Source organism: Etheostoma spectabile, chromosome 21 (assembly GCF_008692095.1).
Source record: "Etheostoma spectabile isolate EspeVRDwgs_2016 chromosome 21, UIUC_Espe_1.0, whole genome shotgun sequence".
Lineage (NCBI taxonomy): Eukaryota > Metazoa > Chordata > Actinopteri > Perciformes > Percidae > Etheostoma > Etheostoma spectabile.
The window spans coordinates 14948565-14966313 of NC_045753.1; the positions used below are offsets into that span (position 1 = coordinate 14948565).

Genomic DNA, 17749 nt, shown 5'->3' on the forward strand with positions numbered 1-17749 from the left:
ACACACACACACACACACACACACACACACACACACACACACACACAGAAAGAGTAACAAACATCTCATTTTGTGTGTGGCATTTTCTCCTTTATGCATCTTCAGCTTCTACTCTTCACAAAATTGTCTTCTACTGATACATTTGTGTGTGTGTTTTGCTGTGGGAACTATGTGGATGAACACAGCTCTTATATGATTTATTCCAAAGCAGAAGGGAAAAACACAACCTTGAGCTCCTGACATGACCACACACTCATACACTCTCCCACAGTTTTGGTTATACACAAGGCAATGAAAGAAAGAAAGAGAAAGAGAGAGCGAGAGAGACAGGGAGATAGTCTGACAAAGGCAGCTGCACAGAGGAGTGGAAATGAAGGACTGAAGAAGAGGTGTATGTGCCAATACGCATTGCCGATACATGATGTGCATTTTTTGATCTTTTGCTGACTGTTCTGCACCTGTGAAGGGGAGGTGTGGATGAAAATATTGAGTAGCCTAGTTTTTAACTCTGCAGAAGGTGACTAGACAGTCTCCCAGCTTGTACTGTATGTGCGCTGTTTGTTGGAGTATGGAGACTACAAATGTTGTTATATGTGCCTGCACATTGTGTCAATGACAATAAAATTGAATTGCTCAACAAACAAAATAGATGCATAAAATCAAAAAGTTGATAGACCTCACTGAGGTGGCTCTTTCATGGATCATAGCCATTGTTGTTATTAGACCATCTGTGATTTTCCTGCTATGCCAATTCAAATGTCTGATGTAAAGAAGGTGCATTGATGATGTACAAGCCTTTTTTATATTTCCTATTGTCCAACATTTGAGTTCACAACCAACATTTGCTTTACCTGTATTTTAAGAGTTTCCTGAAAGAATTAGACAGTATCAAAACTGACGCAGCACAAAGGATATCTACAGTATCTAGGTTATGCTTTTGATCTCAAGCAGAGATGAAGAGCAGATTTCATTTTTTGTTGCATTTTCAAACTTGTAATGCAACAACAAACAACCGACACTGACTCAAGTGATATCATTCCTTCTGGGGCCACAAAAGCCTTTGTTTCACATACAGGAAACAGCTGTTGTGTAAACACACTTATACATTTAGCATGGTAACTGTATGTACCTTACTAGTCCCCATAGCATCTCGGGATGGGAGAAAAACATGCTCTGTTTTATTGGATTTCTTTAAACGATCCCAATCATCACGGGCGGCGCTAAGCTCCACAGGAGCCGCTATAAAATAGTTGTGCAGAGATAATGTCTAGCTAGCTGTCTAGATTTACCATTCAGGGATCTGAGGACAAGTCAAGTCCTCATAAATCCACCTGAGTTTAAAATTCCAAAACAAAGAAAGGAAGGAAACAGACATCGGCGAAAATACATGCATCCTGCAAAATTTCCTGCTTCTTAAATTAGCAAAATAAAATGCTGAAACATGAAAAGTGTTGGAATTTTGACATTAGAATTCAAAGCCATGCTAAGTTTATAGTGTAAATAGCTAAACAATGGTTCAAATGAATTTAGCTATGATCGTGTGTAGGCTAAGCCTTAGCACTACCGAAAGATCAGCCAAGTGTATGAGATGTCCCAAAAGCCATTGTAGTTGATAAACCGTAACAATATGGCCTATCCCCTCCAAGTTTTGTTTTCTGGTGTGTAATGGACATTTCAGCCTTACTGGTCTCCTGGTATGGGTTTGTTCCATCTGTAAATGTAGGCTGAATATTGGAGCAGGTGTGTTAGCACGAAGTAACTGATTGGCACGGGAGTTGTTTCTTGTTTACCCTAAGCAGGACTGTCTTTATCTTAGCCGTCTGTGGTCAAGGACAGCACAGAGGCAGATGGCTTCGGCCAACAAGCTTGTTGAGCAGACTCTGCAAAAGACGAAAAAAGAAGAAGAAGACAAACAGTGAGAGAACAAGACAGCCAGACTTGGGTGTTTATTGAAAAAGCAGGTCTTCTCTCACCTGAGGATGCAAGCTCAACCCTGCAGTCTCAGAGATCTTTCATCCGGCAAACAGCAACTCTGCAGAGACTTATACCGCTCACTGCACTGAGTCATACTTCAAAGCCTTGTGTGGTGTGTGCAATGGGGCATTTATGTGTGTCTGCTGTCCCAGTTAGACACAGTGGGACTTGGAAGAAAAGGTGTTACGTCCCTTACTTTAATAAAGAAAGAGGTGAAAGGGAAGAGGAATGTGGGAATCTGCAACATGTACTGTAGATAATTTGTTAGAAGCACAATGTGCCACATTTTGGGAAATACGCTGATGTAATTTCCGGCGGAGTTTAGATGTGAAGATCAGCACCACTCTCATGTTTGTCCCTTAAATACACAGCTACAGCCAGCTAGCTTTGCTCTTTCCAAAGTAAAGCTACAAGTGATTATTTTCATCATTGATTAATCTACCAATTATTTGAAACTCTAATGGAACCTAAGTAAAAAGTAAAAAAAATGTAATTATATTTGTGCTACAAAGTTAGTTTTTTTAATTTTTTGTACTTTATTGTACGCTAATGTGCATAATAGCAAACATGAAACAGAAGGGTTTTGTGTCCTTAAATTTATTTAGTTTTTATATTTTAGAAAGACCTAACTTATCCTAACAGGGACCAAAATATTAGATAAATTGGTCTCAGTTTATAATGATAAGCATAACAACTAAGTTACCACAAACAAACAAAATCATCTACCAGCACCTATAAAGCTAAATATTTAATATGTCACAATTTGTTTAAGTGCATTAAAATAAGTATCAAAAATAGGTGTGAAAATGAAAAGTCTGAAATCTGGTACATAACTGCCTGAAAAACAACACATTTTAATTGTTCAGAAAGTGAATAAGCGTATTTAAGATCTGCTTCCTAACACATTATGAGTTGCTTCTATTTTGTCTTAATTAGCCGCTGATCTGCTCTCATGGCCAATGTGAGACAGACACAGTATTTCTGTCTGCAGGCAGATGGGAGCAAAAACCAACACACAAACGCACACCAGGCTCACTTGGGTAATATTTTATTTACTCATTAATCTTCAAAACTATTTTTCATAATAAATTTCCACTTTATGTTCATCAAAGAACCGTAACAATAAAAATAAAAGTAAATACTGTAGAAAAATTGTACATATAGAAAATAAACATGGTTAATGAACACCTAGATGTAGAATCCCATTAGTTGAGACACCTCCTTTGTTTCAGATGGCAACACAACAGAGATAGAGGGGAAAGAAAGCGACAGACACGGAGGAACTGGAAGGGCTGAGTGGGAAACATACTAAACAAGGGGAAAACGAGAAGGAAGAAAAAAAGGAGGTCAAGGCCAGTTAAGGATGGAAAGAATAAGGGAATATGTTAAGTTAATTTTGACATTAAACTTTCAAATCTCACACAGTCGTTTTCATGTCTGTTCTTGCCCTGGTCATTTTGCATGCATCCGACTGAATTGTTACGTTGCTTGGAAGATCTGGAGGGGCTTGTTCGTGTCATGGCACAGTTTGTATTGATATATTGTGGAGCTACAATTCTTGAGCTGTTGAGGGCTCAGACACTGCAAAGGTCCATAAACAGATAATTATACTGCAACACATCGGAAACCCATCTATCTGCCCTGTATTGTTTATGTCATGAATATTAATAAACAGTCAACCAATAGCATGAAGACAAAAGGATGCAAAGAGAAAGAGAGAAAGGGAGAGCAATGAAATCAAAGCAACTTGACTATGAGTCAATGGCATCATGAACGGGACTTTTCTATCTATTAGCAACACATGGTAACATTTACTTTGTTCTGTTTTTGATTCTTTTCCTCTGCTGTTTTTTTGCTAAAAAAGGTGGTTGGTTAGAGCAGGTATAGTGGGAGTGGCCTATAAGACATCAGGCTAAAAAACAGGACGTGGCCTGTGGTGGCCGCACACATCCAGACGTTGCAATGGAGTTACATTGCAACCCGCAACAACCCCCTCCTTCCTCCCACAAACATACCTACCACCTCTGGACTTAGTGGGACACGCAACCACTTCACAGCACAGCTCAGAGACTCAGGCATGCAGCACACTCGAGATGGTCACACTTTGTCAATAAAGATTTGAACTGAGAGTCGATTCAGAGATTAAATCATGGTTGAATCCCACAGACTGAAAACCATTTGAAGTGCGTATTTAGAAATACTTCAAGCCAAGGTGGTAAGTTTATGATGGTGCTGCATCACGGTGTAACCTCTGGAGTTTCAATGCGGTATAAATCACACGGAGTAAGATAATTCACGTGCAATAAGACCCCCCCTCCCTTCCCCAAAAAGTCTATACTGCCCAAATGTTCTTCATTTTCATCATTATCATTGCCATAACAATTATCATAATGGTCATTGTCATTTTTACCATTTTCTTCTTTTATAGTCTTTAGTGTCAGTTATGAAGATATGGTCGGTCTTTAGCATCGCAGGTATGTGTATGTCTGCAGGTATAGATTGTTTATATTTTCTGTGTGTGCATGTGTGCTGTATGTCTGTGTGTGCGTTTGTGTGTGTGACACCGTAGTCATGCACGACTGGTGTCTGTAGGTAGCATCTGAAGTCTCAAGTATCCTGTCCAGGAAAAATCTCTCAGTTTTCCGCTAATTCCACCTTTGTGATTTAGAGGGTGCCATAACAGTAGCACCACAGCCCATCCATTATATTCACGGTACCAGCCCCGCCTCTGCCTATTAACTTGTAATTTCCTGTCTCTATTGCTACACCCTGATTTCCTGTCCTGTTGCTTGGGGTTGGACTTGGACTGTCAGTTTGCTTGTTTCTTCAGCATCCTCAGTGTTTCATCAAGTCCCATCTGCTAACAGGGAGGAAGGCCAAGAAGCTTGGAAGAGACACTTGGTGCTTGTCTTGGTGCTTTTACATCATCTTTGTTCTGGTGCTCTGCCCTCTCGCTCAACACACTCCGTCTGCCATGTGCTTCACTTAAAAGTCTTCCTTGACCTCTCCAAGTCCAACAGGAGAGGTCCTACTGTGGCAGGGAAGTGACTGATCTTTTTAACTGGCTGGACCCAAAATGGTTCTTAACTGGGAGTTGAACTGGTGCTTTTTTAAAATCATTTGGAATGGTTTTCATGTTCTTAAAACAAGCCTCTCTCAGAGGCTTTTCTCATTGGTAAATACTGTACAATAAGGGTCCATGCCCTTGGGCAAGTCTGTATCTGTGTGTGTATATGTGTGTGTGTGTGTATGTTTGTGCTTAAGTGTATGTGTGCTTGAACATGTATACAGTATGTTTGTGCTTGCCAGCATGTGTGCAGATGTGATTATTGGAGAGTAAACATTAACATCAGCATGTCTATGTCAGTGTGTATGTGTGTGTTTTTTTTGAGAATATATCTTTATGTACATATACCGTTATATATAAAGGTGTATGCGTATATGTCTGTGTGTCGGACGTCTTCCGCCTCAGACGTAGTACTCCTTGTCTTTGTTCTTCTTGTTCTTGGAGATCTTGGCGATCCCCAGCGGCTTGTCCTTGGCGCTGCCATTGGGCTGTGTGGCTGAGTTGCTGATGTAGTTGCGGCTCTCATCCACGTGGTAGGAGCCCTCGTCGCGGTTGCGGTACTTGTACATGGCGTAGAGGAGGATGAGAATGCAGAGGGCTGCAGCCGCCACAATGCCCACCACCATACCTGTAGTGCTGCTGCTCTCCCGAACCACCTCAGATGGACCTGGGAACACCTTAACCTCTGGCAGGGGAGGGCGGGCTGTATAAGAGGGGAAAAGGGGAGGGATGTGCTGTTAACATTACAGTTAATTGCACACACTATTAATGTGTATTACATGTCAAGGTGTTGGGTGGAGAGCTGGAGCAAGAAGATACAATGCATCATCATGATGAATTATTTGACATGTGTTTTGCATAATGCTACATGATGGCAAGGGAAATGTGCAGCTTAGAGTCAAAGCTGTTTGCATATTATCACATAATGTGTAAACAGATAGCATTACACCGTGTTGAGAGAAGGGCCAGACCACAGATGCACATAATATCAGTTTTATTACATACATGTGACACTTTATGATGTGCACAGGCAGTGAGGGCTGCAGTGTGGTGATATACAGTATGACTCTATAATAAATGTTTTTTTGCAAAAATAATTAGCATGTGAAATCTTTGGGCTAATAGATAGAAGGAAAGGAAAGATAAAGGGAACAAGAAAAGAAACTGCTAAAACAGAATGGATGGATAAAATGAGATAAGGTAAGGTGAAGGTAGAGGGTGAAAGCAAAGTAAGGGATGGAGATGAATATAGGGGGAGTGGATGGAAAGTGTTAGGTAATGCCCAGAGGCAAAACCTAAGTGGAAATGAAAAATTCATTGTGTCGAGCGACCAAGCGGCAGGAAAGAGTTGAGCAACAGTGAGTGTGGAAGAAAAAGAAAAAACTCAAAGAGGCAGTGGGATCTGTGTATTTGTGTGGGGAGGGATAGTCTCACCTGAACTGGGGTCACAGGGGTCAATGTCTTCATCATCGCTGGGACATTCAGCTGACGCCACCAGCAGGTCGTCTGCCGACTACGGAAAGAGGATCCAGAAAAAAAGTAAGAAAATAAACACATATACTGTATATACACACAAACCCTTTATCCACTTACAGCTTGTGCTCCACAGCCCTTTGGTTTATTTTCTACATGTGTGAACACACAGCACAATCCATCGCCCACCCGTTTTCCAGTTTGCCACAAACACTTTTGCCTGTTCCGGCCCCCAGCATTGGCAAGTTGCCAAGGAGGGAAGAAGAAAGGAGGAGAGAAACATAGAATTCTGCTTTAAACCACAAGGAGACAGTTATAATCTCATACTCTCTTGACCCCCCCCCCTTTCTATCTATGGCCTTCTATTTTCAAACTCCCCTGCTTCCCTTTGTTCTGCTTTTTCCATCTGATTTGGCTTGTGTTAATAAGTGTTGGAGAATGCACAGTGTGAAGCCAAAGAGAGGAATAATACCCCCCCAGTTTTCATTACTCAATATTCCAGCTAAGCACCTTAACAGTTCTTTTAAATCTCCTTTATTTAACACCTCTCCATAAGTACCATTTCAATAACCTACTTACATGAAACCTCTAACCTATATCAACCAAGTAATATCTCAAAAACCGCCCATTCTCCGTGCCTTGCTCCCTTTCTATTGAAAAGGCGCCCGTCTTCCTCTCCATCCTTGCTCCTGCTGTTGCCATGGCAACTCTAAGTTCAGGCTGTTAAAAATGATGGGGAATAAAAAAAGGAGTGTTCACCCTCAGTGGGGATCTGTGCATTGATTTGCCATTCCAGCCAGAGTATGAGGAGGGGGGGGGGGGGGGGGGAGAGTTAAAGATATATGGATGAATAAACGGAATTTTAGGGAAATTGAGAAGAAAGAAAGAGTAAAGAAGATCTATATAAAAGCAGAAAGATTTCAAAGTACTGTGGTCTTTACTTAGCACTGTGCTAATGTGCTTCGCATATTCATGCATTACTGTTATACATCGCCTGCCGCTGACGCTTTGGATTGAGAAATTTGAATGTGTGTGTGTGTTTTAACCACACTAGGCGCTCAGTGCCAGCATTAAATTAAAATTGGATTGTGATGCATTGCAGTAGATCTTAGTAACCCACCGAATAAAGGAGAGAGCGGCAGAGCTCTTGAAGCAGATTACAACTAGACACCTGAACAGAATCTGAACCAAAGTAGTAAGTGGTCGATTGTCTCTTAACTAAAACATACAGGCAGTATTTCAAAACCAAAATTCATGAAGCTTTTTCTCTGTCTTTGGTTTCTTTATTTCCTTGCCTCCTTGTCTTCATAAGAACATATATTACATAAGGATAGAGAAGCAACCACTGAATTTATTCATCTGAAAAAGCATGCACTGGCTTTGTAGGGTGTGGACTTGGTCCTGACAAGTCTACTGTGGTTTAGTTTGGCCTGAAACATATATTAGGTTATTGATGCTTGACTCTGTCTCTTTCCTCCACTGCCTTTCCAATCAGTTCTGCCCACTGAGCTGTCAAATGCTGCTAGGATGAGCTTAGCCTCTGGAATCCAGCCAGTCAATAAACCTCTGTGCCTTTGCCAGGATCCAAATAGCAAAAGAACCAATCAGCCAGTAGGAAACACATCACCCCTGTCTGTCACTAATCAATGTCAAGCCACCATGCTTGATTATTGATCCAAAGACACCTATGTGCCCTCCACAGAAACCTGTTTTGAATCCTGATTTCAGCTAAAACAAAACCAGACAAGTACATTTAACAAAGGCCCCTCCTCTGATCTGTGACATTCCCCCATCAGCTGACCACCCCATTCAACCGGCAAGGTGTCGATTGGACTATTGATCCTCCTATCACATGGGAGACAATGAACACGAGGACAACTAGAGACATGCCAAACACAACTTATCAGATCAATAAACCACAGAAGTTTCTAGAAGATGGGCTAAAGGGATATGTCCAAGAAACCTCCACCCCTCCATTTCACCTCCCTCTTTGTCTTCATCTTTTTGTCGTCTATCAATAGAGCATGCTGACATAATGATGGACACAGATGCACAACAATAGATTGGGAGAGACACAGGAGTGAAGAGATAGGAAGTGAGAGAGCATGAAGAGAAGGATACCTGCATGCTGAAAGAGCAAAATCTCTACCTGAGCAGCCGAACAATGCCAGCGACCGTCCATGCCTCCCTGACTGCCTAGTTCACACATTGTAGCTGCACTCTGTCCTAACACACTCTTGCAGAGGATTCAACAGCTTGACTGCTACTTTCACAACTGGAAATCAAACACACATGTACATACACAAGTTCTATAATAACCAAACACGCTCCATTGCTCTATTTCTATTTAGACAAATCTACACAGACACACAAGCATACACCAAATCAGGCTGAAGTTGGCAGACTGATGGAGAGATCCTGGCGAGAGAGGAGAGAAGCTAGCTCCACTACTGCAGATGGTGAGATAGACTCATACACCGCCTGCATTAACAGCCTATCACTGGAGCGAGAGATGGAGGGAGGGAGGGAGGGAGGGAGAGAGAGAGGAAAGAAGGAGGGGGGAGGGGAGTGACGAGTAAATATGAAAAGCTGTGGAGGGAGAGAGCAAAGGAGAGTAAAAGTGAAAAGTGAGAGAGGGAGGGAGAAAGTATCTCCAGAAGATGGATAGCAAGCAGAAGAAAAGTAAGAGGGCGAAAACGATGGGGAAAGAGCAAAGAAAAAAAGACGGAGGGAGGATGTTAGTAAATGAGAGATAGATGTTCAGAGGGCTTGTGGAAGTGTCTGGGTCAGCTGATTCTTGGTAGCCAATCAGGTGCCGCTCTGAGCCTCAGGTTTCTTCTAACGGTTCTCCCATCAAACACAGGTACACACATACACATAAACACACACAAACACACACAGACAGATAGACACCAAACATCCAAACCACAACTCAAGCTCTGTGACTCAGAGCAGCCTCGAGCATAAACAGTCACACACTCTCACACAATCTCTCCATCTCTTCTCTTCGCTGGTTCTCAGCTGTCATGCATTATTAATCCTTTCACTTTTTAACATAAAACAAAGAAAAACAAACTGTGGACTTCACAAGGAGGCCAGCCATAACACATTCTTATTGCACAAAGTACTGGCAAGAGTGAGCGACAAGAGTAAACCCATGGGGCGACTTAGGAAGATCCACTTCAAAACACATCCAAACATGGGGTGTGTATGTCAAATCGATAAATTGCTGTGACCCAAAGCACCTTTGGAAGACATCTCTTACTGCCCCTTCTCTGATGCAATGTGCTGCAATTCAAGCCTATTGTTCTCAATCCACCTGAGTGTTGTGTGTGTGTGTGTGTGTGTGTGTGTGTGTGCATTCTGTGTTCACTCTGGTTAAGGCCAGGTTTGTTGCCAGGCAACACTAGGCAGCCTCAATGTAGAACGTCTTTTTAAAGAATCTACACAAGAAGACCAACACACAAAAACACAGAGTTTTGGGGCCAGCAGGAGTGATTTGACTTTACACAAACAAGCAAACACACACACTACATCATATTGAGCATATAGGGGGTTTGACCTAGTTCTCATTCAGTGATATTGATGCCAGTGCACAACTCTGCATCCCAGATTTAGCACTGACATCAGCATATCACAAGAGCCAAAATAGTTTGTTTAAAACACATAAACAGGAAGAGATCGAGAGGTGAAGTGTGAAAACAAGCCCCTGTGACAATGCTGTCACTCCGCAGCTCTATCCATCCAGCTCTCACATCCATTATTGATGCCTGAGGCTTAGCTCCCAGCTCTCTGTGTTCTATTATTTATGTCTAAAACAGCTGGCAGTTTATACACAGAGGAGCTATTCTCTATGGGAGTTTGGATGGGAGAGAGAAAGCAAGCAGCAAGTAGTGGGGCTCACTATCTCCATGGCAACTTGTATCATTCGAAAGAAAAAAGAAAAATCTTTTTCAGTGCGGCAGGCTCAGTTTTATAACACAGAAGAAGAACTGCAGTACACACAGACACCCACAAAAAGCCTGACAACATCACACTAGTGATCTGAACAATAGAGCAGAATAGTCTGTGGTGTACCCACTGATAATGTATCATCGGTCATTAGCAGTTACATCCACTATAAATATGCCTCAAACAACAGTTATGTCAGTTCTGTTGTAGAGTCCCATTTGCATTAGTTTACTAGACACATATTATGGAAAAGCTTTTTCAGTCTCCATTAACACAAACATCCCCCCCCCCCCGTATTTAGAGGGTAGGGACCACTTAGTTGAGAATTTGCCATCTAATCCACTCATGTGAATGTGCTGCAGTAGAAAAATTAAATGTGTACGTGAGCCTTTAATTGATGAAATGTTTTTGGCTCCCTTCTGTTTTGCATGAAACTTTTGATAAATATGATATTACAGAGCAAATGAAATACTATTAATCATTCACCATCATGAAAAAAAGGAATTGTGACTGCGAGAAAGGTTGAATTAATTTTACAGCAGTGGTTTCTTATTATGTTTGATTGTGTCTTGCATCTCATTACATTAATAAGTAGATTAGTGATTAATTTGGTTAATCTGATTTTGATTGGCCTATATGATATCTAAATCTTGAGCATTCATAATTATCCACCTTCTGCATTTCTTTCTATTCACAAGTTTGATTTGTGTTTTTAATGTCTTCTCAACTTTATGTGTTCAACTTTAAACTTTATGCATACAATGTGCTATATAAAGAAACCAACCTTGCCTTAAGTGGAGTTTAAAACCATCCCACTCCTCCTGACATATCTTCCTATCCTCTAGTCCTTGATTAGTGGGTTTGCTAATCCCCTTACTGAGTTTGAAAAGAAACTTATCAAAGCAAATTAACACTTTTTAATTACAGATTGTCACACCAAAGGATGATAGCAGTGGGGTGATAGGATAAATATGTACAAGATATCTGAGGAATTACATACAAGTATAACCACATACAGCGTTTAGTGAGTTTCATACACAAGTGAAAAAATGGGACTGTGCTCTGACCTGCTGTGTGGCCCCCTGTTTCCTGTTGGTGGCTGTGGTGGTTGTGATGTCACTTGTGGAGGGGGCGGAGTCAGAGCGATTGCCTCCCGCTGCAGCACTGGACTGCGGGGTGATGGAAGAGGACGGCATGTCGCCGACCAGTCTTGCGCTTCCTTCCACTCTGATGTGGGGGTGCCCCTCAGCGGCCATGTTGAGAATGCGGAGGCCATTGTAGTAGAGTCCAGACAGCTGGCCCTGGAACATACCTTCACGCTCACCTCCACCAACACGCACCGTCGTCTGGCTGTTGAAGATGGTCAGTTGGCGACCTACACAGACACAGACGCACACATGCACGCACACACACGCACACCAAACACACAGAGGCACACCAGGAAGGAAGGTGGACAGACAAACGCAAATACAGTCACACATACATACCAGTGGTCACATACGTGCATACATACACACACAAGAGTGTTTGAGTGTTACACAATCCACCACCCCCCAGCCATGGTGAGAAGATGGGATAGATTAAGCATGGCAGAGCAAATCGAAGCCGTGGAGAACCGTGGAGAGGGCTCAGACTGTGAGAGATAAGAGTGGGAACAGAAAACAGAGAAGAAGAGGAGAGAAGGGGAAGGAAAGAGACGGAAAAGTCGAGGAGGAGGAGGATGAAAAGACAAAGAACAGAAGGAGGAGGAAGAGGCAGCAGATGAGAGGAGTCAGAGGGTCCTGAGAAGACGAGGCTGACAGATGGTTGCTATGGTGATGGCTGTGCAGCACGGCATTGTATTTGAAGGAGCAACAGACAGGCAAACAGAGAGACAGAGATCTGGAGAACTGTTGTAACAGCCCCATGAAGCATGCACAGTGTCTAATGTTATAAGCTCTAGCACTGCTCACTGTTAAAGGGACTAGAGGCTAATTTAAGAAGCTCTGCTTAAGTTTAGGAGGAAAACTTTTACATTTTTCAAAAAAGCATTGCTCTATTAGTCATCTCAAATTTACATAATTATTCCATGTCACAATACTTTGCATGTACTTTAATTTGATTACAAAATTGTTTTTCAACATATAATCTTTAATAAATGCTTTATTGTTTACAATTTGATAATAAACACAATTATTTACCAGTCTTAATAAAGCATCTTTTATCAGTACTCGTTATCTATATTTTCTGATTTATTCACATTTAAATCTCTCCATCGTCCCTTTAACCTGATATTATCAGATACACACTAACAAGATATGTTCACAGGCACTACAGTTTACACAGTATTACACACTACAGCTGCCCAACTTTTAAATACTTAGTTATGGATTTATTTTTAGATGTTAGTTGATGGTGCACAATATAGTATATTCAACTGTCTTCAAATTGTATTTTTTAAGCTCAAAGTTTTAAGGAATTTTAATCAGGGTTTTTACCTTTGTCGAGTAGCCAATCGTCAACTACTCGACCGAGCCGATAGGGGATTCGCTGTCTGGCGATGGCCAGGCGCTCGTTATCAATGTTGCCTTTAATTTAAAGATGAAAACACAGTAGTAATTACGCACATCCAAACGTGGTACAGGAGCTGGATACAAAAAGAACAGCAATGAAAAGAAAGTAATGGTCTGCTCATTGTTAGCATGTCACTGCGATAAGGTAAGCTTGATGTGCTAAGAGAAGAGGAGCTAAATTCACTATGTTCCAGTGAGCGGACTCTTACTCTCTGTTCATTGGGTTTAATTTAAAGAGACATTTCAGGGGTTAACATCTGCAAGAGCACAGGGAAATAATGTTACAGCTGCCACATACTGTCTATATGACTGAGTTTAGAGTTACATACAGGAAGAACCCTCACTCACACCCTCACAACAACTAGCATTTAGCATTTTAACTATCAGCTACCTATAGCCTGGACCTCATTGTGTTAAAGACTTCCACCTAAGATTACCACTTTAAATATAAAAACAAACAAATATAAAAACAAAAACTATGTTCAACAAAATACACTTTTTTCTTTTTCTTATTTTTAACTTTCTAGTTAAACATTTAACTCAAAATATGACATGTTTTTAAATTATTGTTTGTCCAAAAATGCACCAACTGTTATTATTTTCTTTTATAGTGAGAAAAACAACCGACACCTGAATTGAATATTTTCATAAATTACCTTTAACACTATTTAACAGGCCTAACATGACATAGCTGGCTAATATACAAGCTATTGTAATAACTCTCTTTTTATGGTTTAAAAAGTCATGTTTCATATCAGATCACACATATTTCATTTCAAACACAATAACATAAAACAAAGTTGCAATTATTTTTCTCATTAACCTCATTGTTTAAATAATATAAACATTGATAGGAACACTGATTCACCAATCAGGAGCTGGGTTGACTTGGACTAAGGTGTATTTAGCTCTGTCCCAGGACAGGCAGTGCTGTGGTGGGTCGGAGGGTTGGGCTTATGTGGGCGGGGCAGGGCCTACCTGAGGGATAGCGCTCTATTACTGGCAGGTCGTCCAGTTGGAGGGTTGCATTGCCTCCGCTGCGGGTGAACCGAATTATGTGGTACTTTCCATCGTTGACAAACTTGGAGCTCTCCTCGATGTTGATGTCATCAGTGCCCACATTAAACACTACTCTAATGTTGCCTTTGTCCTGAGGAAGTGGATGAGAGACACAAAAATGCTTCATGAGGAATGTAATTGTTTGAAAAAAAAGGCAAGGATGTAATTTCTTTCTTTAGTTGTACTGTCCTATGTTATTTAATTCCTAACAATTTAAGTTGTTTCAGTTCAATTTGTGTCTGTGTTTTTGTGTTATAGGGACACTGCCGTTTTCAAAATCTGTTCACGGGAGTTGCTGAGTACTACTGCATATGGGAAAAAAATTATATAAAGCCCCAGATGGAGCTTCAAGAAATCTGATAAATTGCCCCAAGTGATGTCAAATGAGTCAGAGTCAATCGGGACTGAAGACTACAAGTTTGAAAATGAAAAGTGTGTCCAAACAGCCACACTTGCAGTCTGTGGAGGTTCTGCCATGGTTGTGTGGCGTTTGGACGCAAATAATAATATTCAGATTGAATTCCATTTTACAAACAATTTAAAACAAAAGCTGTTGGTTTGCAGTCTAACTGTTTATTAGTTTGCTACTAATCTTTGGAAACTTAGCTGCTGCCAGAGACAAGCCAGCCCCTCCCCCCAGCATGGCTACTTGCATTCTTTATTCTTTCTCCTCACTCAGTATTAGGCTTCTGAAAATGTGTCCCCCTGAACAGTGTAGTTGAATGGACCTCCTGTAAGCTTTGAACTGTCACATTTACTATCGGCTAAGTGAACAGCTCTTTTACATGTTCAGTACAAAGAGCCAGAGGCAAAAAGGGGAAGGGGGTGAAAAAGATTTGAGCAACCAAAACATTTTTATTTTTTTTAAGGGTCTTGGAATTTGGCTATAAAAATGTTGCTTTTTCTAAAGGAAACCTGTCTTTTGTATATAGAAAAGACAGGTTTCTTTTTTTAGTAAACTGCAATAATAAATACATTTATTATTGCTGTTTACTAGTTATTTTCTTACTAAGTATTTCTTATCCGATTACTTGATTAATCAGCAGAATAATCGGTAGAGTACTTAATTACTAAAAGAATTGATAGCTTGGTTAAATTAATACTTCAAGGAAGAACAATATGTAAAATAACTGTACTTACTATCTGCAGCTGAAGGTAATCTCCCAGGCCCGACGCGCTGTCCACCCGGAGCAGAATGGCGTGTTTCTGTTGGGTGCTGAACCCGAGGGCAAGCCGGTCTGCCCTGGTGCTGGGACGTTCATTAGGGGGCCACGTGTAAACCACCAAACCTCCATCCCGGCCAAATATATAAGTGGTCCCAGCTGGCCCACACAGATAAAAAAATTAATTGCAAGCATGTCAATATGCCATAAACAGTGTTATCTATCATCAGAGATTCCGTACTGCAGAGGGCGCCTTGGCTATTTCTGTTAAATGTTTAATACACAAGAGGCATATTGGAAAATAATAATGAAAGCTCTAAAATGTGGAAGGCCAGTCAGCTGTGACATTCACAGTTGACTGGCCTTCCACATTTGGTTGTTTCTCATAAATGCTAAAAAAAAATCTGTATTTCCCAAAATACTTCTCAACATTACTGCAGGAGTCTGACTGCAATAACTTACAAATAACAGAAAACTGTAGCTGGACTAGCTGTAGGATGCCTAAATAATCATCCAGTATCTAACTTGTGAGGCTGCTGAGGATAATTTGTTGAGATTGTTGTTGAAAATGTAAAGAAGTTGTTAATAAAGAGAGTCAGAATAACCAAACTAGACATTGAGCTGGTTGTGTTTTTGTGCCACTTCAGAATCAACAGTTGACAGTGCCCTCACCTGGTGGCTCTGATAAAATGCAAACAAAAATGCGTTAATTCAGTGTTTGAAACCAAATTAGTAGCAGCCGTAATTCTATTTTTTGTTTATATATCTCTGTTGTTGTTGTTGTTACCAAAATTGAGACATTTTGACACATCTGTCAGTTTCCTCTGCACTGTTTTAAGTGATTTGATAAACAGCTTATTGCAAGAACTTCTCTCTTGTCTCTGACTCGTAGTGGAACCTTACAATGAGCATGTGAACTGTGAATAAATTGATTGCCAAATCCAAAGTTACACAGCGCACTGGACATTAGTTTATTTTTAACCCTGAAAACACATCCAAAACAGTGGCATATTTAGATAGGCCATTAGTTTTGTTGAAAGTCACAACAGATATGACTACATTTTTTTGACCATGTGTGAAACTATGACTATGTGTGTGTGTGTCTTTGTGTGGCTGACTGTGTAGTTTGCCATGTGCATGACTCTTCTGCAAATATGAGCTACTGTGTGAGCGCTGCGGCAGTTCTTGTGGGCACTATAAAATAAAATCCTGCCGGCGCCACTGAAACGAATCATCAAAGCATCATTTTTAAACCAGGTTTTGTTATACACCAGGGTGTGCTTTCTACATTTTAGAGACAATTAGGCTGATGATTAAGGTTTGACAGAGAGTGACGGACAAAGGAAATTACACACATAGCATAAACAACTGCACAATTAAACCTGACGCTCTATGATACCTCTACATACTCAAACTGATATCTAATGAGTATTCAGGGGTCACACATACAAGCTTGCATACACGCATACTTTTTTAAACTTAAATATCAAAATAAGCAAATTTTACACATACAGTAGTAGTAGGTCGGAGAGAGAATAGGCAAAGACTCACCATCATTGCATAGTGGCCCAGCATATGACGTCATGCTGCAGTCACAGGTGAAGCCTTCCCACTGCTGCAAACAAACTCCCTGATTTGAGCAAGAATCTTCTTGACATGTAGTGCTGGGGCCTGCAATGAGAGAGGTAGTGGGGTGGGAGGCTGCAAAGGTTAGGAGAAGATAAGCAGACATACTTTTTTGATTTTCTCTGAAGCCCAGTGTTTAAACAATAGTATGCCAGTACTGTATGGTTATTTTTAGTCCACATTTCCTTGAAACATTTTGCATTTTGAAATGGCTGGGTAACCTGTTGTGCTGCAATGATGTTATAATTAGTAGTATTAGTAGAACATAATTGTGTGACTAAGCTAGTATGGATAGGCTCCCATGGATGCTAGATTATAAATATAAACGGAACTGAAACTAAACTGGAATCTGAAAAGAGCCAAATGTGGAGAGCATGCAGGTGATGAGGCTAGATGAATGGGGCAGGAGGAGGTGTTAAACATAAGAGGGCAGAGTTATGTTTAAAGGCCTTCATCCCAATAAACTTTCTTCAGCAGTCTGTCACCATTCACTCCCTGCCTCGTGCTAAAACCACACAGGAGAATATAAATGCTCTAAACTTAGTTCTCATTTGTTGAAATTCTGACACGAGGCATGGAGGAAAGCGTGTGAAATGACTCACAAATGGAGTATTGAAGTTTAGGTTGGGAGTCAGTAGGAGGAGTTAGAGAGCATGCTGCTAGGCAACACGGGTGGTGGAGCTGTGGTCAACTCAAGTCAAGCGGTGGTGATGTCACTACTGTGATGAGATCACTATGGTGGCTAGGAGAGGACAGGTCACCTCTGACCTTTGACTCTGGATCACTGGGATCCACACGACACTAGACACCACTGGGTAGTTTCAGTACACGCAGGCACACACGCACACGCACACGCACGCACGCACGCACACACACACACACAC

The 17749-nt window shown here is 41.1% G+C and overlaps 1 protein-coding gene across 30 annotated transcripts in view; it reads right to left on the minus strand.

Annotated features, from left to right (window-relative positions):
- Positions 1–3006: 3006 nt before the first annotated feature.
- The window catches only part of nrxn1a (neurexin 1a), a 57471-nt gene continuing 42728 nt past the window's right edge, over positions 3007–17749 (minus strand). For 21 of the 30 annotated variants that reach the window (XM_032502719.1, XM_032502698.1, XM_032502710.1 and 18 more), the window contains 7 exons: positions 16791–16910; positions 15217–15398; positions 13996–14167; positions 12943–13032; positions 11533–11840; positions 6476–6554; positions 3007–5744 (listed from right to left, as the gene is read on the minus strand). In XM_032502719.1, the coding sequence (XP_032358610.1) occupies positions 5443–5744; positions 6476–6554; positions 11533–11840; positions 12943–13032; positions 13996–14167; positions 15217–15398; positions 16791–16910 (1253 nt within the window). In that variant the 3' untranslated portion in view covers positions 3007–5442. The remainder of the gene's footprint in view (positions 5745–6475; positions 6555–11532; positions 11841–12942; positions 13033–13995; positions 14168–15216; positions 15399–16790; positions 16911–17749) is intronic. The other 9 variants (XM_032502718.1, XM_032502720.1, XM_032502716.1 and 6 more) reach the window with 1 other exon arrangement.